General features: G+C 40.3%; 1 protein-coding gene across 2 annotated transcripts in view; it reads left to right on the forward strand.

Moving 5' to 3' along the window:
- Window positions 1–18753, forward strand: part of TRMT44 (tRNA methyltransferase 44 homolog) — a 30092-nt gene extending 11339 nt beyond the window's left edge. For both annotated transcript variants that reach the window (XM_045018101.1, XM_045018102.1), the window contains 8 exons: window positions 5480–5587; window positions 7314–7385; window positions 10425–10508; window positions 10819–10925; window positions 11784–11967; window positions 12476–12881; window positions 13920–14036; window positions 18146–18753. In XM_045018101.1, the coding sequence (XP_044874036.1) occupies window positions 5480–5587; window positions 7314–7385; window positions 10425–10508; window positions 10819–10925; window positions 11784–11967; window positions 12476–12881; window positions 13920–14036; window positions 18146–18375 (1308 nt within the window). In that variant the 3' untranslated portion in view covers window positions 18376–18753. The remainder of the gene's footprint in view (window positions 1–5479; window positions 5588–7313; window positions 7386–10424; window positions 10509–10818; window positions 10926–11783; window positions 11968–12475; window positions 12882–13919; window positions 14037–18145) is intronic.
- The last annotated feature ends 3991 nt before the right edge of the window (window positions 18754–22744 follow it).

A 22744-nucleotide genomic window follows, 5' to 3' on the forward strand; every position in this document is an offset into this window, starting at 1 on the left:
TCTCAGACATAGTGTTAAATGAACCTAGAATGTGGCTTTTGCTTATTGCAAACTGAGATTGAAAGAGTCCAGAAAATGGCAGCGGAGCCGAGGGTTTTAAATATGATGAGTGGTTATGAAAGCTATGACTATGTATCATGGAAAGGAAAAGGCTTAGAGGGTACTTTATATGATCAACTGTGTAGTGAAAACTGGTTAGTTTCTCTATTATTCTATTCTAGAATACAAAAAAGGAGACACTTGACAACATTAATAGCAAGTAAATTTAGAGCAAATACAAATAACTGTTTTGTAAAGTGTGTGGTCAGCACTAGCTATTCCCTTTTGCAGGAGATCATTGAATTAAATAGACTCGCAGGATTTTAGAAAAGACTAGATTAGAAGATCTGGGATAGCAAAAATGGAATAGTAATGAGAGCAGTAGATTTGAGAGTAGAAATCTGGATTGTATTCCCAGTTCTTACACTGACTTCCTATCTAATCTGATGTGAATTACTTCAGATGAGATTTTCAAAGCAGTCTAGGAGAAGATGTAGGTGCTTTTGAAAATTTCACCCTTAAGTCCCATTTTCAAAAGAAATTCAGGGCCGCATTTTCAAAGGCATTTAGGCATCTAAAAATGCAAATTGGTGCCGACTTGGATTTATCTGGATCTTTAAGCACCTAAATACCTTTGAAAATCTGGCCTTAAATTATTTAGGCTCCTAAATCTCTGAGGCATTTTAACATTTTCTGAGGAAGTCTAAATGCCCTAGACTGCTCTGAAAATCTCAATCATAATCTCTGTGATTCAACTTCTTCATCTGTAAAATAATATATTAGTGAAGATACTCCCGTATGGACAGTGCTTTATAATGCAGTACTATTGCTTACAATTTTATTTTCAAAGATAACATTTGTAGATGGATACCAATATTAGGGGAATACAGTCACATTCTTTAGGGGTAAGATCATCACATCTTGCAGAATATTCTCTAAGAATTGTTTGTTTTTGTTTTTAAATGTACTTTGTGACAATGGTTGTAAGTTTAACCTATTGTGTTCCTTGAGATAATGTATGTCCTATGAAGTGACAGTAATTCTTTTAATAACAATTGTTAAAATGATTCAGTTATTGGTTACAAAAGCTACTGTGACATTACCCAGGGTACAGTTTGGACTGCGAACAGCTGTGTCCCCTCAATTCTCCAACCTGGGGTGCCTTTTACACTGGTTTGCTGTGAGAGCAACCACTCCTGGTCTGTTCACAGACAGCTTCCAGCATGTAAATTATTCCCAGCTATATAGTGGCTATTGCCAGCCACTCCTGAATTATACTGCAGAGTAACACCAGCAAATTCCTAGTCCCAAACTTGTCCCCAGAAATGTGCATGTTATACTGCCCAGATCTTTCCTTCTGGACAATATAAGCTCATAGAAAGTCCATCATTTTATTATTAAAAAATGATATTCACAAATCTTGTTATGTCAAATGGAGTCTCCCAAACATTTCAATTCAAATACATTGGTATGGATAAAACAATGTAACAAGTTTATTCGCTACAGAAAGAAAGATTTTAAATGATTACAAGTAATGAGGCATAAAAGTCAGAATTGGTTACAGAGAAACAAGGTAAAATGCAATAATACCTAACTTAACAAGCTAAGTCAATACAAAGCAAAAGGTCTCTCTCAGCACAAGCTTTAGCAGTCTTGCTGGCTGGAATCCTTTCAGCCAGGACCCCTTCCCCAGTTCAGAGCTGTTTCTTTTCTTCAGGTATTGTGACTGTTGTGTATAGAGAGAGAGGGAGGAATAATTTTGAGGCATTTATTCCCCATTCTTACAGTTCTCTTTTCCCTTTGAAAATCACTTCCAACTGAGGGTCAGGACACAAAATCTAGGATGGAACCTTCAGCTTTTCCTTTGCCAACATGTAAATTTCTCACTCATGCCCTTTTTCCTGCCAAAGAATGCCCAAATAACCAGATGATTGATAGTCCATTTTGTTGACACCTGGGCGAGTTGTCGGTTTGCCTTTTGTTTCCGAGGAACTGGTTTGTGTTTGCTTTTCTAAACTTGGAACATATCTCAGTAATGTCATACAGTAGAATCTTAAAACTTTACAGACAGTGTTGCCACATATATTTTCCTGGGACAATAATGATCAGCAAATTATGAGTTTTCAAATGATACCTCACAAAGCATACTTTGTACAAAATGTATCAGTCTCGTGAAAGGGGTGAACAAAAGGATACAAAATGTCACCGCTACTCATTAACTTATTATTAAGCAATATATTTATCCATCCTTCTTGCGGAATTTTAAAATATCAGAATTATGGTGTACACTACTGAGCCATTTGTAAATAGGTTAAAGAGATGTTTTAAAAAGGATATTGTCAACCTTTATCTCTTTTCATGGACTTTGCCTTCCACTGGCAACCAAACTGAAGGGAACCCATAGAACTTCTTTTTGCTCTGAGGTCACATTGAGTTGACATGCTCTCTAGGCACATTTGGTACGTGTTGTGAAATGGATTGATGCACATGGGAGGGACTAGATCTGTGTAGGAGATGATTGGCACCTCACAGGAACTGTGCTGCAGTGCCAACATGCTTAATATCATGATCTGTAAAGTGGAAAATGTAAACACAAGCTGGTATTTTGATGGAATGCACCAAAATCACAACTTGTGGGAGGGAATGAAGTGAATATCCATGAAACTAACAATTTAGCAACAATCAAAGGCACAGACATCAATTCTATGTTCAAAGGGTTCCTGATATTTTTGTTTCTTCTAAGCAGAAACAATCCTACTCAGTTGATTGTGCCTGTTGTAACATCTGATTAAGAGAGACAGTTTGTCTGGTACTTGAAGTCATAGAATAGGCGCCTATAACAAAATCCATGTCCTGCATTCAACAAACAATTATCAGAAGAATTGCCTGTGCAGCTGGGACTAGAATCGTGATCCTTTGACTCAATCAACTCAGGCCTCTTTCACTTGAGCTAAAAGAGTTATCCTGTAGCTGTCCATCGAGTAAAGAGCAGCATCACATGCAGATGCACAAAGCCAGTGTGTTATGCAGAGTCTAGGATCGTAGTTTCCAGCTCTGCCACTGATTCTCTGTGTGACCACCTGTAAAACAGGTATTAATACTTACCTATTGCTACTCTCCGGCTTTAACCACTCAGTTCCTACTTAAGCTTGCAAAGTATAGGCACATCTCATGTTAATGGTCCATTGAGGTCCGATCCTGGGTGGTGCTGAGTACTCTCAACTTCTGTTGGCTTAGATGTGAATATGGAGGGTGCTCAGAACTAGGTGCTTTGCAAGATCGTGACCTTTCTCTCTTTCTCCCATGAGAATCTTTATGCCTTTGTTCTGCTATTCTCCCCCCCTCCCCACCCCCATGACTGGAAGAGCCTCCCTAACCTTGTTTGCCACATGACCTTGCTCTCCTCCTTCACCACTTGCTTCACTCTCCTGATCTGTCACTCTTGTAACCCTTGTCCTCCTTGAGCCACTTTTATCATCCCTAGTCCTGTTATATCTCATTTAGGTAGTTAAGCGAATCGGGGCAGGACATGTCATTACTACATTGGCCCAAAAAACCCCATTTATCCTTAAGGCATTAGACAAGAAGTCATTTATGTTTATAAATTAATTGCTCTGAGATCATCCAATGAAAAGTGCTTTCTAAGTAAGATCCTGTGTGCTTTATGGCGAATAAAGATCTATGTTGTGGGACAAGGCCAGCCCTGACTTATGTAACTGAGCTGCACCGAGTGCTGCAGCAAACTCAGTATCCTGCAGCAATGCTAGTAGACTAGGAACTCGTTCGACATTTTTCATTTGGTGTTATCAAATAATTCTTGCAATGTCCCCACTGTATGAAAATATACAATCAGGGCATATGATTTATTTGCATTGTGGCAGAAGGATTCCACTTCTGTGAGGCTTAGGAGCTGCCCAGTAGACTGCACAGTTGGCAGAGGTGCGATTGCATGAGGGACAGAACAAGTCAGTGTGGTTTATGTTAAGGAAAGTAGGTAGAGCAGGGGTAGGCAAGCTATGGCACACGTGCCAAAGGCAGCACGCAAGCTGATTTTCAGTGGCACTCACACTGCCCGGGTCCTGGCCACCGGTCCAGAGGGCTCTGCATTTTAATTTAATTTTAAATGAAGCTTCTTAAACATTTTAAAAACTTTATTTATTTTACGTACAACAACAGTTTAGTTATATATTATAGACTTATAGAAAGAGACCTTCTAAAAACATTAAAATGTATTACTGGCACGCGAAACCTTAAATCAGAGTGAATAAATAAAGACTTGGCACACCACTTCTGAAAGGTTGCCAAACCCTGAGGTAGAGGCTTAGAGGGGAAGAGGTTTCCCATTCTCTCTCCTAAGCTGCGCAGGAGCGTCACTCCATTAGCATAGGGCTTGTGAGTGCCTCATGGTAGCCACTCTCCTCAGCCACACAACTTAGAAGATGCACAGAATTCCCCTGTCAAGGCAGTCCTCCATTGAAGGCAGCATGGCCCAGTGGGTAAGGCACCATTTGGGAATCACTGGATTCTACTCCCAGCACTGCCACTGGACTGCTGTGTGACTGTGACCAAGTTATTTTGCCTGCTTGTACCTTGGTCTCCACACTCATGAAAGGTAGCATCTTAGAAATCTATGGGTAAAAGCAGTAAAGTAAGGTCTAAGTAGTAATACTATCATTCAGACTTTTTTGCCGCGCATCTGTGGGGAAAATGGATCAGTGGGGCAGATTGCTTCTGAATCATAAATGATCTACTTTCACTACTTCCCATTGCATGCTTTGAACGGCATCAGGAAAGACACACAAAAAATACCCTTGTGGAAAAGGGAGGCAAAATGGTAGATGCACTAGCTGAGGGGTTGGAAGATGGCCATTTTTGTTGATTTATGTGGCACAAATCAAGATTTCTGATCACCTGTTGTGTGATCCCACAATTGTGTTATTTCTGTCTAAAGTATTTACATCAGCCCCCTGGCCATAGTATCTCAGCGCCTCACGCTCTTTAATGTATTTATGCTCGCAACAGCCCTGTGAGGTAGGCACGTGCTGTTATCCGCATTTTACAGATGAGGAACTGAAGCACTAAGTGGCTTGTCCGACGTTACACAGGAAGTCAGTGGAAGAGCAGGGCATTAAACCCAGATCTAGTGCTAGTGCCTTAATCACTTAAAACGATTCTTCCTCTCCATCAGAGCACCTGGGCATTAACTTTTATTGTTAGTTTATGCAACCTCTCATTTAAACTTTTTTCTTGAAAATGTATTATGCGCTCCCACTTGCAAACCCTTATTTATGTGAGTGGTCCTTACTCACAGGAGAAGATCCATTGAAGTCCATATCTCTACTCATGTGAATAAGAGTTGCAGGAATGGGGCATAAATATTTTAGTCATTGAGAAAATGCTCTGAGAGTTAAAATTTGTTTTAATTTTTGTCTTTGCTTAGATCCTTTGGGAAGAAGAGAGAGCAGAAAAAGGGTTGTCTAAGAAACAGTCTTTTGTAGACCTAGGATGTGGAAATGGTCTGCTGGTTCATATTCTGAGCAATGAAGGGGTAAAAATAATCACTTTTTTTAAAAAGTGGAGATGTTTATTATTATTCTCTCTTTTCCTTTATCTGGCATGTTTGATAGCTGGAATGCACTTCATTAATGTCACTAAAGCAAGCTTTTGAATCTCTGCAATTATCGGGGGGCGGGGGGGGAACTGATTAGAAGCTTTTTGTTAGTATAAGTGGTTCTCCGTTAAATGAACTTGTTTCCTGCTCAAGTCTAATGTATAGGAAAAGAAACAAAATGTAATTATGCAGCCTAATCATGCTATGGGTATAGAAAGATGGGAAATAACTTAAAATCAACAAAAACTTCAGGGTCCCAAAATGAAATCTTTTTTGTAATCTGTTAATTATCAAAGCCACAGTGGGCCGGGGCTTTAAAATGGAGTTTGTTTGACTGCATCAAAAAAGGAAACTAGGTAATATAGTGTGTACTAAACGTATCAGAAACTGTACTTTATGGCACAGTCTGTGGGTTTAGTTGTTGCCTGTACTGCCTTTTTGGATTCAGGGGGAACACTTCTGGACTGACAGCTCTCCACACCAACTTGATCCTTGGAAAGAAAACTAGCTAGTTCACTGCAGGCTTTATCCCTTAACAGTAGTGATTAAGCTGATTTCCTTGGCAGCTGGCCTTGTTACCCTGCCATTTAACCCAGCAGGAAGTATATAACAGCTGACATTTACTGGTAGTCAGAAGATTAAATGAGCCAGAGAACCTATGCTCTGGATTTAATTTTGCTACGGTAATTTGTATCTCAGAAGAAGGGAAGTTAGTATTGAAACCAAAGTCCAACAATTCCGCAAAACTACAAGATATTTTTCCGTATCACTACAAATGGTCATGAAATTAATTGTGAAAAAGACTGGCAGTACATGGTGCTTGTGTGCATGGAGCATAACAAAGCGTAGGTCCTTGAGGCTGATTTTTATCAAATGTTTGATGCAGACAAAAATTTGAAAGAAGAATTCTGTGTGATACAACAAAATCCCATGAATTTCAGTGTCTGGCTGTTTCATCTCAGCACATTTTCTTCATCGTTTTTAAGAAATATTCAAAAAGGAAGTTAATGGTTATTTAAAAAATATTTATAGCACTTTAGGCATTTCATGAAAAACATTTTTAAATTTCATGGAAATGTTTATTTAATTGATCAGGTGTAACATGGGACTCTCAAACTGAAAGTCAAGTTGGTAATTTATTCCTTGTTTCTTAGCTTAGCATGCAGCCATAGCACCTCGTGGTGAGATCCTGTCAGATACATGCTAAACAAGTTTGGTCAGAGTCAGTACTTGGATGGCAAAGGAACAGTTTTGTGCTGTAGGAAGTGGTGTTTGGGAATGATTCAATGGATGAGTCAGAGATGAAATGGCTATCCAAGAGTCTGACTATTTATGCTCAGACAGAGAACAAGGACATTTCCCAAACAAGCGTCAACCATCATGTCCAGGTCCAGTTCCAAATTGGGTAATTATATTCAGACTACCTACGTTTCCTCTACTCTTTCCATTTGACATGATATTCTGGTTCTAACCCCACCTGTTGCACAGTCCTGCTGTGTTTCACAGAGGTGGCTGCATGTCAGTGTGGATCAAGTTATCCCTGTATTTAGTTTGTATCTTGATTTGGGGCAAGTGTGTATGAAGTTTTGGGATGAAAGACGTGCTTATAAATACAAGATATTATGTTTTATTTTTTAACCAATTATTAATCCAAATATTTCAGTACCCAGGTAGGGGAATTGATGTCAGAAGAAGAAAAATATGGGACATGTATGGACCACAAACACATTTAGAGGTATTGTAAAAATCAGACCTACAGTAACTTTATTTTTATTTATTCATCATTCATTGCTTCAAATTATTTAATTTAGCATGAATATACGAGTACTGTTCTGTCAGCTGCAGTGTGATGGTTCAACATAGTCAGATTTGTAGGTTGTTGGCAAGGAAGTTTGGGATTAGGATGGCTGTTTCATATTGTATCCATGCATATGCTCTATTTCCCGCCAGTGGTCAGTTATAAGAACCAGCATAGGTAACTTCCCCACCACACACACAAAATAAATACAATCTTTGATCTTGAAAGATCAGAGCTTATATAGTGGTGGCACAGCAACACCACATAGTGCTATCCTCAAGGAAATCGAAGTTCAAAAGCTTTTGGCTTATTATTGAGACGTTCATAATAGAATCACTCTGGAAATGATTCCAGCCACAATCCTCTTGCAGTGCTGTATGCCATTTTGGAGCAGCATTATTGTTCAGTCTTAAAAGGAACAATCATCTGCTATACTTATTTTATAATAAGCCATCACAGTAATAGCCTGCAGCAAACTGGACAGGAAAATGGGTCTGAAAGAGGGATTATCTTTCAAATTCCACATTAGCATTTTTATGAGAACAGAAACAACTAGAACACAGGAACATTCACTTTCAATCCAACTGTGCATAGTCTTCTGTGTATCAAATCTTCATGTTGATTGATAGTTGCCTTGTTCCTAAGTTTCCTTGTTTTCTTTTCACTAAACTCCTGAAATTGACTTTCCCTGTTTCCACTCTTTCAAAAGTACTCTAAGGTTTCCCCAGATTCAGCTGCTTAAAAAAACCAAACTCCCTATACAGTTGTGTTCTAGTTGAGGCTGTTGATTAACATATGTCAATAGTTCAGTATAACTTTCCCCACACAGTTTAAAAAAAGAGGAATTTTAGTGTCAAGGTTGATATTAGCTTCAATCAGGCCAGCAGAGTTTATACAAGTCATTGAAGATCAAGGTGCTAATTTATTACACGCAACTCTGCTAATTCACTTCAGTGCTGTCATGCATCATCCCTGCTTTTCCAGTCCCCATCCTCGAGTACAGAGACCGCCAGTTGTATCAAACTGTTTAGTGGCTCTCAAGTGTGGACAAATAGAGACTGAATGTGACTCTCACAATTGTTTTCCCATGCAGTCCAGAGCCAGAATTTAAGCCAAGGGTTTGGGAAGTAAAAGTTTAGAGCGCAAGACAATGTACTATTTCAACTCCCATATATTACATCTAGTCACTTCTGAACTAATTAGTCATGTTCTGTTCTCTCCTGTTACATATTAATTCATTTAGGCCCTGCCCCATGGAAGTCATTGGAAGTTTTTCCCATTCACTTTTTTGGGCTCAGGATCAGGCCATAAGGGCACCATCTTGTGCAGTGCAGAGCACCCTGAACTCTCATGAGCTTTTTTTAGGAGCTGAGAGAACTCAACACAGTGCTTTGCAGCATTGGACCCTTAATTGTATAGTGAGGGGACAAGAAGGAAAAGTATCTTTTCCTTTTGCCCTTTCATTTTTATTAGTCTTGTAGGGTTTTTTTTTTTTTAAATATGCAAGTAATTGTTACAGTCTTGGTTAAATGAACATAAAACGGTTACAAATATGAACATAAGCTATGGCAATTATATATAAACATTTGAAATAAATGCCTTCTAAAAACTTTTTGGTGGTGGAGAAGATTGCAAAACTTATTTCATCACATGCATTTGTGGCTAAGGGAATTTTAAATTACAGGGTTTGTAAAAGAAGAAACCACCTGTTCATAGCATCTTTGTGTTACCCTCAGAGGTTATTTAATTTAGCTTGATTTTTTTTTTTAAAGCACAACTTGTAGTATGAATATTGCAATCTGTGGCATGCAGTGCCAATACTAAAATTATTCATGAATGTGAGAAGTGGAGTATTGCAGCACCAATCTGCTGTCAGACATGATGAATAAAAAACTGATTAAGGATAATTATTTAAATGCAGAATACAGCACTGCTAATCCATACTGTTTCAAAAATGAACAATCAAAATTAAAATAGAGTGTGGGTGGTAATTTGTTTATCAGAACATAAAGGCATTTACCAAACATTTTAGTTTAGTATATTTGGATGATCTTATGTGGAGCATTTTCAGGAACGTGTGTCTGTGTGTATATGCAGCACGTGTGTCTGTAATGTGTGTACATACATGCATACACACTGTATATAAAATGAAGGCATTGATAGTGACTCCAGAGTTAAGGTTGTATAGAGACTTTCATTTAAAGAAGGATTAAAATCTTTCAGTGTTCAGTTTCCATCTCTGACCCAGTAACTCTTCAGAAGACTGTTAATTTTTCCATGGACATTTTGAGAAAAAATATACTAACTTTTATGAAGAAACATTTTTTGAAATGCCTCCTTTTTACAATGTAGCTCTCTCCGTCCCTGGTCTTTGGGTTCCTCTTGTGAAATAGCCACAAACTCCAATTTTTTCTCTCTCTCACCTGTGCTGACAGCATCTTGGGCATTGGCCACTCTTGAATTTTTAAATTAAACCAATAACAGTTCCTGCTCTTGTTCAGGATACCTTATGGAGTGTCTCCAGCACTAGTTATTGCACATTCTCAATGTCAGTAGCATGGAAGAAAAGTGTCAGGTGCTGATGCCTCAGTGCAGACGTGCTGAGTGCCCACACAGCCCAACTCTCCCTAATTAAAGCTCTCCTCCTCCCCTCCTCAAAATCCTTTTCTCCAGCTCCCACGCACATCCTAGCAACCCCCTGACTTAGTGTGTGCCAGCGGGCAGCTCTGAAAAGTTTAAGGGGAAAAGAATAGTGGTTGTGTAGAGGTGTGAGAGGGTGTACACAGATGACATCAGGGTGAGTAGCCCTGGGGGAAGAGAGGAGCAGAAGGGGTGCAGAGGGGAAAAATCTGATTTCATTTGAGGTGGACTTGGGGAGGGGAAGCAGACTAGAGAAGCTGAATTCTGATGAATCACATGCTGAGCTAAGGCCTGGATCCTGCAAATTGAAGTCACTGGGGCTCTCTGTGGACACAGGAGTCTGCCCAAGCAGATTGCAAGATTGTGGTCAAAGAGGACAAGTGGCACAAGAAGAGTGGTGGGAGAAGGATACAATCAAATGTATATAATTTTATATTTATGTTTATGCATGTTTTTGTTATTATAGCCTCCTCTCTGACTAGCTTTACGTCTGACTTGTTTTATGTGTTTCTACTATTGCCTTATTTATTCTTTGCACCAATAAGACATCATTGCATGGCAAAAGTATTTGCTTTTGGTTCAGATCAGAAAAATATTGGCAGTTCACAGTCGCTGTTGCTGTTCCCCTCAAATCTGTTTTAGCGTTTATACTGCTGCCCTCACTGTGTCAATGTGTCAAATACAATAATTCTAAAAAATTTGGGAACGTAATGTATTTTATTTTTTTAAGGAATGTGCAATCAGACCAGATGACAGTTATCTCTTTCCAAATGTTGACTGGCTAATAGGAAACCATTCAGATGAGTTAACGCCATGGTTACCTGTAATTGCAGCTAGGTATGGAAAAAAGTTTCTGCTAATCTCTATTATATCCAGACTCTGGGAGAACTGTATACTTTTGCTTCAGTGTTCATAAAACGATGTGGTGGTCTGTGATCTCATTGCAGGACTGGGTGGGATTGGTGTTTAACAGAGCAATTGCTACTCACAAAACACTTATCTCCGAAGGTATCCCATTAGGAAGTATGAGAATAGGGTTCCTGTGTAGAAGCATTTCTCCATCACAGAAAGCTGCAATAGCATAGCATCTCTCCAGTTTTTGTGGCATGAGAAATCTAACTAGATTTTATTCTTAGATTTAAGTCCTAATCCTGCAAGCACTTACTATCAAGTCTAGTGCTTACTACCTTGAACTGTCCCGCTCACTACATCCAGCAGCAAGAGTTTGCAAGCCTTGGTTCTGCCTTGGTCCTTTGGTATTAAATTAAACTGGGATGATAAATCTCTAGAGCAAACACTCAAAATAACCAGTGACTATTTCACTCAGAGGAGCACTGAAGGAGGAACATACACCTCTATCTCAATATAACGTGACCCGATATACCATGAATTTGGATATAACGCGGTAAAGCAGTGTTTAGAGGAGGAGAGGGGGCGCTGCGCGCTCCAGTGGATCAAAGCAAGTTCAATATAATGCAGTTTCACCTATAATGCGGTAAGATTTTTTTGGCTCCCAAGGGCAGCATTTTATCGAGGTAGAGGTGTATTTATACTGCTTGATCTAGAAGCTCTCTCACTCCATTAAAATGATTGTTTATTGCTTGTATCTGAAGCGGTGTTGACTGTTTCATACAGCCACTTAATAAAATTAGCTTTCTATAACTATTATTCAGTAAACAATCATCCTTTTTGCAGGTCTTCCTATTCTTGTTGCTACTTTGTACTGCCTTGTTGCTTCTTTGATTTCCATGGAAAATATAACCGAAGGCAAAGCCAGAAGACACAGTACAGAGAATATCTTGATTTTGTTACAGAAGTAGGATTGGAATGTGGCTTCAGTGTGGAAGAAGATTGCCTTAGAATTCCCTCAACAAAAAGGGTAATTTCTAATGACATTTTAAAATGCTGCCAGCTATTTGCCACATGTATGTTTGTTCATTATGCCTGTATTGGCGAGGCAGGCCACAACAGATTAGTACATAATTGCAGACAATATTTTCCATACAAAGGCTAAAATCATTCATCTGTCTCCTGCATGGTCTGTCACATCCCACTTAGTGTCACAAAAAGGGGCCCTGAAGGAAGCAAAAGGGGCTGTATCATTTTATAGTGCTACTTAATCATGTGCATATTAGTGGAATGAAAATCTTATTGTATATCTGCTTTTCCCATATAGTCTCCTCCTGCCTTTGTTTGTCCCATAGCATTTAGGTTGTTTGTCCCTTGCTGCATCCCATAAAATTCACAAGAGCCTTAAAATAGGAACCCATTTTTAGTCCTGATCCTGCAAATAGTCTTTTGGGTAGGGACGGTAAAGATGCCGTAAAGCATCTTGAACACCTTTGGTGCAGTATAAATAGTAATTTTATTTATTTTTGTTAATATAGGTGTGCCTCATTGGGAAGTCCAGAACATATCCACCTCTGCAAGAGGATCGGATCGATAAACAGAGAACACAGTATATTAACAACCGTCAGTCCTGCACTGGGGTCACATCAGACAAAACAGTTGGATCTAATCAGTGTGACAACTGTCATGTTGTAAACTGTGTCATTGACCAAGCAGTAGAGTTGGAGTGTGCTGCAAATGAGACAAAGACAGATGGTGACAGGGTCTGGTTGTCTGGATTTCAACCCAGAGAAAAAGTAGAACAAGTCAGGAACTGTGCTGCTCTCCCTCGGGATTTTGTAGATGATGTGGTTTTGACCGTGGCAAGCTTACTGTTAAATGCAACCCAAGAGAAGCCATGGGATCATACACTTGATGTACGTTTGAACACCTGGAATAAAGGAGGTAAGATTGTTCTTAACATGTAATGTACATTTCATACAATAATGCTTGCTATTAAAATTTACAGTTTTGCCACTGCCAGTACATAGCATTACAGTACTTTTCATGGTATTTCCTATGGCAAATATATAGAGTATTCTGCCGTAATCCCTGTAATCGGTACACTAATCTTAATTAGTTGCAAAGTCATTTGCAAAAATTTCTCTGCTAACCTCCTTAGATGCCGTACCATTTAGATTTTTATAATATCTATTCATACCCCCCCTTTTTTTTTAATCATTTGCTAGATTCTTTTTTTCACATTTAAATACTGGGTGATGAGTTAATTTTTTAAAATTAAAAATATAGACTAATTTGCATTTCATTGGTGACAATTTTAAGGCTACTTTTTGAAAGCCGGTCTGCAAATGCTTATATCTATTTCTTGATTTTAGTAAGTTTTTTTTTGACACAGTCCACATGACATTCTCATACACAAACTAGGGAAATGTGTTTGAGATTAAATTACTATAAAGTGGGTGCAAAACTGGTTGAAAGACTCTATTCAAAGACTAATTATCAATGGTTCACTGTCAAACTGGGGGAAATGTATCTAAGGGGGGTCCTGCAGGGTTTGTCCTGGGCCTGGTACTATTCAATATTTTCATTAATGACTTGGATAGTGGAGAGTATGCTTATAAAATTTGTGGATGAAACCAAGGTGGGAGGGATTAGCCCTTGGGATGACAGGATTAGAATTCAAAACCACCTTGACACATTGGAGAATTGGTCTGAAATCAACAAGATGCAATTCAATACAGTACTACACTTATGAAGGAAAAATCAAATGCACAATTACAAAAGGGGGACTAACTGGCTGGCTAGGTGGTATACTGCTGAAAAGGCCCTGGTGGTTATAATGGATCAACCAGCAAAACATTTCTGCTGCTCTGGAGAGAAACCATACAAACTAACTCCAAAAATATCCTGTAGCTTCCTCTAACTGCAATGCTGAGATACTATGCTGCCATTTTTTAATGGCTATATTATTTTTCACTGCAGAAAGTCTTTCCTTGAGGGAAGTAGCAGAACATTTAGACAAAGAGACTTTAAGGAGATTAAAGAATGAATATGGAGGCCTGCAGACATTACTCAGGAACAATCATCAGGTGTTTGAAGGTAAAGAAGAGAGATTTTCATTGATCATCTCTTGTTTATATTTTTCTGACTTGACTTACATATAATTGAAAAATTACTGGATTAGATCTTCAAAATACTGAGTACACTTCCTTGATGAGCAGAATTTTCCTTATATTTACTCCTATTATATTTCCTAAAACTTCATTTGTAGATCTTTCCTTTGACGGGTAGGTCAGAATGAGATAGATGCCTTGCTAATCAGTCAGCTGGTAGTGGGTGAGCTGTGCATCTGGCATGCTTCCCTATACAGACCTTTTTCCCCCTTATTCACCTGTTACTGTAGCAGGAATTCTCAGCAGGATGCCATACTTGGACTAGATTGAAGAAAACTCTCTCCCCCTCCCCTCCCACACATTGGTGACAGTGTTGACGGAAGTCAAGTGAAAATTAAGAAAGTCTTCTGGAGCATCTCATTAAGACTTAGTCTGGACTTAACAAGGACTACAGAGAAAAATGCCAACACAAAAGACAACTGGTCTAGACTAGAGACTCTAATTATGTGAGGCTTGACAGATTTATACAGGCTGCAATAGCCTGGCAGAATAGGAAGCTAACAACAAAATATATATTTTTTTAATGTTCTGTTGATTTTCTTCAGTTTTCTTTTTGCTGCTGTCATTGTAGGATTTTTGTGGCATTGATGCCTAGCTGCTGAATAATACTCAAAACTAGCACTTTCAAACGTTGCTGCATAGGTTTGTATAAAGTTAGTTTATAAAGAGTTTTTTCAGTTCTTGGATCCAGTAGTCCCATGTTAGCACAAATATGGGAGTCAACTGACCCGTGACAATTGTCCAGAGTGTCACCAGGTACCAGTGGATTAACTGGTAGGTTGCCAGAAAATGTGTATTCTTGTTTTATTGAGAGGAAGTAGGTAGAAGCTTCCTGGTAGTTCCAGACTATAGCAGTCCGGAGGAATAATATGAAAGCCCAGACAATGTTACATCTACACGAGGACTTTCTATGGTATTAGTCTTAGCCCTGGGAAGGGTTAGATACCACAGAGGTTATAAACATGTGTGCCCTCTGTTGCTACCACCAGTGGAACTTTGTACCATCATTGGGAAAAGTGCTGGTGTTGACAAGGTCGGAGATGGGTCAGAGTTAACACCCACTGAGAAGAGGCAGTTCACACTTGTCCTGTGGGTTAATTCTGCCCTTTCCGTGGATGATCATCTTGTGTGGTGAAACTAGTCAAGTTCCACTACAAAGCAAGGTGGGACAGGATTTGGGACCCCCAGCAGGAGGTGAGTTCTCCTGTTTGCCTTATGCCAAGCTCTTTGGGGGCTGTCAGCATGCTACCTGAGGAGAGAAGATTTGGATATGGGGCCAGTGGAATAAGTGGGACTGGGAGAATGCTGCACTGCTCCATGGGAAGGGGATGTGGGTGCTCCCTCCTTTTATACCAGTGTGTTCTGGGATGAAGTGTCCTTCACGCCACTCCCAACACCAGTGCACAATCAAGGCCATCAGCAACACTGCTTGAAACAGCATTCACACAGGTTGTGACGCAAGACTGAGTGAGAGTTAGGGACATCTGGTGGCTCAATTTCTTTTTCTGACAAAGATCCGAAACAGCAGAGATGCCAAAAGAATAAGTAGATAGGAGCTTAAAATTACAAATCTGTGCTGGCATTTTATAGTTTTATATATTTGGTCCAGTTTGGGACTAAGATCTTGGAATGATTGATCTTACATGCTAACATCCCTCTGTTCAATTCTCTTTGAGTTTTGAGAGAGATGGTAACGTTAAACTGATTTCACTTTCAAGAACTGGGATAAAATGCATTCATATATATTATCTTATCACAAGGCCAAAAAGATACAGGAGCAGTCCCTAATTACCTGGGCTAAATGGCATAAAGACAATAGCTCCTGGAAACATGCCAATGATTGTTTATTTCCTCTTCCTTCCTACTTCCTTCTTTCCTCTCTTTTCTTCTTCCTCTCTTGTGTATTAACTTGCTTTCTATACTTTTTTTCCCTTATACATATAAAATTCAGTATACAGTCACAGATATGTATGTACAGTTTCTGGCCCTGATCCTGCTAGTGCAACAGTTCTCAAATGTGGGTCCTGAAGCCCGAATCCCACCACCCAGGGCCAAAGTTGCCCGAGGGCTTTAGCTGTGAACGTTTGGGGTTCAGGTTACAGGCCCCCTGCCTTGGGCTGAAGCCCTGGGCTTTGGCTTTGCCCTTCCTCCTCAGGCTTTGGTCTCCCCTCCTAGGGTCATGTAGTAATTTTTGTTGTCAGAAGGGGGTCACGGTGCAATGAAGTTTGAGAACCCTTGTGCTAGTGGATATGGCCAAGGCCCTTTGTGCCTGATGCAAAACTCCATTAATTTCAGTGGCGCTCCATGCAGACACAAAGATATACTCACATGATCCAATTGGAGGATCAGGCTCTAAATCTCTTCACTGTAGCATGCTTTGGTGCACCATTTCCATTGCTGAAGATTCTCATTTACCGATTGAGACAGAACACCCTGCTTTTTTATTGCTAATTAGTTTTTAAAATGTGGAATAATGCAGTATCAAAAGAAAGAGAGAACATGTGTAGGATTACCATCCATAATGTTTAGCTCCTGGCAAAAAGAAGGTTTAAGCTGCAGAAAAATGTTTAGGGTAAGGCATTAGTAAATAGGATTACTGCAAGTACCAGGTTTCTCTGTTACTTATACTCGCTGTATGTACTATAGCACCTTTTTACTTGGGGATCTCAGAACACGGTACAAACCCTTAATTACCCTTGAGAGGTGGATACGTGACATATACTTTGCAGGTAGATGGTTGAACTGGGGCACAGAAATTTAAATGATGCTTAGCCCATAAAGCAATAGATTAGTATATTTGTAGAGCCCTGCAAATCTGCGGATATCTGCAGACCATATTTGTGGATCGCGGATCAGATGCAGATACAAATTTTGTACCCGGGCTCCATATATTTGTTCTGATGTTGATAGTATTGTATTTATTTATTTAAATGTCTCACATTGTGTGTGCGCGCATGCACACACCTGCACATGCTTTTGTATTATAAAAATCAAAATTAAATGTAAAAAGATGTTAAATGACTTCCCTGAAATTACATGGTAATAAGAGAGAGTGGTGGAAGAATTAACTCCTCATTTCTAGTTTTCTCCTTTATTCCACGGACACTTCCTTCTCTACAGCGGCCTTGATCCAAAACTCAGGGAAGTCAATTGGAGTCTTTCCACTGATGACAGTAGACTTTGAATCAGGCCCCAAAAGGTTAACCTATTTGTTTGAAAATTGCCCTATGAATAAACAAAGTTGTTTCCCTTTTATAAATGGGTGCCCAGTGTTTAAAGCCAAGACTTTTCATTACAGGGCTAACTCCACCTCTTGTTTGAGTTGGGCTTTCCCAGCATTTCTGTATTATTTATGCCATTTAAAGAGAGGGATGTTACTTTCCAGTATCTGCATTTTTTGAGGGGTACCTCTGTATTTCTACACACAGAGTTTTATTATTTATATACTTATTTATTTGCTATACCCTGTAGGATAGTTTAGATCCTAATCCTAACCACTGTCTACAAACGAGTCAGCTCAGCACAGACTGCGTAAGGTGCCCTAAAACTGTCCTATATAACAATGAAAAGTTTCAGAGTGGTAGCCGTGTTAGTCTGTATCAGCAAAAACGAGGCGTCCTTGAGGCACCTTAGAGACTAACCAATTTATTTGGGCATAAGCTTTCGTGGGCTAGAACCCACTTCATCAGATGTAGGTTTCATTATTTATTTATTCATTAGCCCACGTAAGCTTATGCCCAAATAAATTGGTTAGTCTAAGGTGCCACAAGGACTCCTTGTTGTTTTTGCTATTTAACAATGACATCCCCTGTAAGTGGGAATATAGTCTCCAAAGAAGATGTAATATACACTCTCAATTTGTTATGCATTTATTTCTACTCCTACGCAAGTACCTATACAGTGCACTTTGATTGTGCAGGAATAGCCCATTTATAGTACATATTTGTATTCACAGATGACCAGTGTAATCCCCATAACCTCTAGTAATGGCTTGTATGCTTACCCCCTTTTTTTTTTTTAAAAAAACCCCCTCAGTTCTAAATGGAAGAGTTCATATTCGTGATTGGAGAGAAGAGAAGCCCTCAAAGCGAACCAAGCCAGAAGTAAAACGAAGATTTTCTGCTGAAGCTTTTAAAACATGTCTCTGCTGGTTTTTCATCCACCATCCTGATGGCTGTTCTCTGACTTCTGAATCTTGTCCATATGCTCATGGGACTGAAGAGCTGAGGCAGTCTCAGATTATGAAAAAGAAAAAGCACCCATAGTAATAAAGTACTGTTGGTTACTCTTAATAAGTACAATTAAGTGGATTTCTGATTAATTTAATGGACTGCTGACTGCATGAAAAATGTATAAGGTTAAGTCTCTCTTTATTTATGTGTTCATTGTATTTATCCAGTTTCTAATAAGTCCTTTTCTAATTTTAAGTGATTTTTTTTTCTTTTTTAGGGATTTTTATGGACAGCTGTGAAAATGTTGAAATCCAGACGAAAATGTCCATGATTTATTTTTTTTTATTTTATTTTATTTTTGGTAACATCCTTAAAGTATAGGATTTTACATTTTAAAAACAGTTGTGGTCTGACTGCTCAATGGTTATGTTTTGTTCAAACAGAAAAGTAAAACCAACTTTTAAAATCTCAGCACAGTCTTCAAGATCTTTGGCTGATTATCTGTACACTGATGTATCAGCCTCCCCAGCAAGTCAGCCATTTTGTCATACAATCTTTGCTTGAGGCTATCTTTTTGTGATAGGATGCCTGAGTGTCTTTCGGCTCAGAAATAGCTCACAGGTAAAAAAATAAAGGGGCATCAGGGAGTGAGGAACATGGGCTTTTCCTCTGCAAAAAGCTAAGGGAGAGTGCCCCTGCCTCTTTTATTTTGGGAGAACACCCCCTTTTCTGCTTGCTGGTGCAGTGAGAGTTGTCCTCCTCCATTTCAATCTATGATAACCATTGTGGGTTTTTCTTTTAAAGCAGGGGTGGGCAAACTTTTTGGCCCAAAGGTTGCAAAAATTGGGGTTGCAAAACTGTATGGAGGGCCAGGTAGGGAAGGCTGTGTCTCTTCAAACAGCCTGGTATCCACCCCCTCCCACTTCCCATCCCCTGACTAACCCCCTGAGAATCCCCGACCCATCCAACCCCCCTTGCTCCTTCTTCCCTGACTTCCCCCTCCTGTGACCTCCCGCCCCTAACCACCTTCTCCCGGGACCCCACCCCCATCCAATCCTGTCCCGACTGCCCTGACCCCTATCCATACCCCTGCCCCCTGACAGGCTCCCCGGGTCCTCCACGCCTATCCAGCCCCCCCATTCTCCATCCCTTGACCGCCCTCCCTCCCCCAGAACCTCCGCCCCGTCCAACCACCCCCTGCTCCCTGTCCCCTGACTGCCCCCAAGGACCTCCCGCCCCTTATCCAACACCCTGGCCCCCTTACCATGCTTCTCAGAGCAGCATGTCTGGCAGCTGCGCCGCCTGGACAGAGCTAGACATGCTGCTGCTCTGCTTGGCAGGAGTGCGCCGCTCTGCTGCTCGGCGTGGCTGCCAGGGAGAGGCCAGGGGCTAGCCTCCCTGGCCGGGAGCTCAAGTGCTGGGCAGGACGGTCCTACGGGCCGTCATTTGCCCACCTCTGTTTTAAAGTGTAAAAGGAGAGGTCTTTGGGCCGTGTGTGGGGACCAATATGGAGGACTCCAAAGCATTTGTTTTTGGACCCTCTAAGTCATGGCTGGCCTTCACTGTTCATTAAAGGTTCATTAAAATTGATCAAGTCAGCACAAAGTGTGTTTAATGGTAACCTTTCTCAGATGGACAAGACTTATGGTCGTCATACAACAATGGCATGTCTTGTCATCTCCAGTTGGTTAAGCTCGTCCCTGCTGAACATGTCATTTTCTTTAAAGGGCAAAAGTCTCTGTAATAATTGATGTAATTGTCTGTTAAGTGGTCTTAGAGTTGAAGAGTCACTGCCCAGTCTCCAGTGTAAGGAATCATTTCAGTCCTGGCCTGACAGCATTGTCCCATCCAGAATGTGTTGAGGCACAGACCCTTACATTGTGGAACCATTTGGGAGGAAGCTCACTGTGACAGGATTTTGTGTATAACTCCACTGCTAGTCGGAGCAGCAGCATGAAGCAATGGCTGGAGAATGAAGAGAAGAAATGTGTAGCCAGGTAAGCTAAACGGATGGTGAAAGCTTTGAGGTAAAGCTTGGTTGCAGAAATGGAGGCAGGATCCAGGAATGAGTGTGTGGCTGGTAGAAAGGGGAGTGGAAGGTACAGCAAAACTGAGTGCTGGCAGCAGGGCCGAGGAAGTGAGAGGTTTGAGAAGGAATGAAGCATGGTGAAGATGGAAGAGAGAATGGAGGAGCAATACAAGCGGTGACAATTTTTTGCGAACTGCTTTGAAACCACTCCCAGCTTTGCTTTAATAGTCATGGTCCATTATATGCAGAAAAAAGAAGCAAGGCAGCAAGGACTGGTTCTTCTGCCTCCCTGGCAGAGATGAGCTGGCCTCAAGTAACCTTTCCCTTGCTAACTTCTGTTTGCAGGGAATGTGGGTGTCACTGGCCATCCCCCTCTGTGACATATGCTACAGTGTGCACCTTGGCCATTTTATACTAATGTTTAGTCTTGGCTACGTACATGCAGAGCAAAAAGGAAATATTAAAGTCCTGTGCTTGGGCTCCCCAACCTGCACTTCTCCCACACATTGGGGGTAGGGTTTGATGGAGAGGGGAATCCTCTAAAGTAATGCTTTCATTGCAAGAAAATCCACAGGATATGATGGTGCAAAGACTATCTCTCCCTGGTGTGACATTGACATCTCCCCCACAATGGCACCACTTCAGGAAAGGATTTAACTTTGTGCTTAACTTTAAGTGTGTGCTTAAGCCCCTGTACACAGAGACCCAAAATATGGAATTCATGTAGTGTAGGGTCAGAGAGGAAGGTTAGAATGCCAATTTTCTGCTCTTTTATTTCCTCTCTAGCAAAATAGATAGGACATGCTGAGACCCCATCGGCTGGTCTAGTCATGTATATATTTATATCCTCGACCAATCTGAGCTATTTTTAAACATACCCTTTTCTCCATCTATTGTGGAGTTTTCTTATAATTGGTGTGCCGCACAGAATGACTTCCTCTATATAACTTTATTTTTTGCATTCCCCCACATACCATTCCAGCACCCTGTGTCATCCAAAATGCATGACTGCCTTCCCCCTCCCCACCTGCCATCACTGCGGGCAACAAATGGGTCAACAACGCTCATCCAATTAAAGAAACTTCCCTGTTGACTTGAAAAGGAGTGGAAGAAATATCCTCCCTTCTCATGCTCTTTCATCAAAATGTTAGCCTCATAAATAATTTCTAGATGTAGATGTGGGATTAGATATGGAGGAGGGTTACTGTATCTACCCTGTCTCTTTGTCTATGGTCCGCTATCTTAGAATGACATTTATACAATACAACTTCAACAAGTGAAGAGGCTGGTCAGGGAGAAGTAATCCCACTTCTAAAGATTAAAGGCAACTGAAAAAAATGAAGGGCTACAAAGCCCCATAAACTGATGGGGTATTTTTCCATTGTACTTCCAGGTTTTCGAGCATCACCGCTTGCTTTGATAACATGACCTTATTTGACTTTTATCATTACAGACGAAAGAACATTTAAAAATAGAGTTGCACGCACCCCTCCCTCCCCCAACAGTGCATGATGATGGATGTCTTGACAGATTTCTAGCAATACAAAAGTGCTAGATGATTGCTCCTGTTCCCAGGCATGCTATGGGTTGAAGATGCCTGATAAATAGTTTCCTTTTTGTCAAGTTTTACAAATATGCATATAAAATTGGTATTGTAGGCACAAATGTTGTGTAAAAAGAGAAATCACTGGCATCCCTTTTAAGACTCAATTCTGACTGCACTGGGGTTGATCCCAGCTTTGGATCCGGCCCATAAACCAGAGACGAGCAATAAATGGCTGTTTATAGGTATCCTGTAAGTAGCCTACTTAATGACACATGTTCCAAATCAATGAAAGCTATGTCATTTTGAAGACCTATGTTTATGATATCACTTTCAGCTGATCATTTACTGAATGATGTGACACATTATTAGGTACACCAGATTTAGAGTCTGTGGAATGATTACAGCCAATTTGGCAGCAACCACTGGCTTCAAGGTAGGTTGAATAATGAAAAAATGCCACTCTGATAGACTGTGTTTTGGATCAAACCTCACCTCCTTTCTCCTCCAGCCAAAAACCCTAACTGGGTTTAAGTCCAGATCATTAGTGATCTTTGAACCATGATTTTGTGGGCTGAATATCATTAAATGCAACGCGGTGGATGATTAACAATTCCAACAAGGACATTATAAAAGGAAGTATTTCACAATCAACTGAAATTCCGGATAAAAAGAAATCTGTCCCACTAAGTAAAGGGTTATCAGCACATATGATCCTGGTTTAGCCAAAGTTGGATATCTGCCTCCTATAGCAGGCAATGGTTCCGGATAGGTGGTGGTTAGTAATTTACTGTAAGCATGATTTAAGAGGTACTTTCATACAAAAATTGCAGTTGTTTGTGAATGCCTCAAACAATTCTGTCAGGTCTTTAAAACCTGCACATTTCATG

The sequence above is a fragment of the Mauremys mutica genome, chromosome 5 (assembly GCF_020497125.1).
Source record: "Mauremys mutica isolate MM-2020 ecotype Southern chromosome 5, ASM2049712v1, whole genome shotgun sequence".
Lineage (NCBI taxonomy): Eukaryota > Metazoa > Chordata > Testudines > Geoemydidae > Mauremys > Mauremys mutica.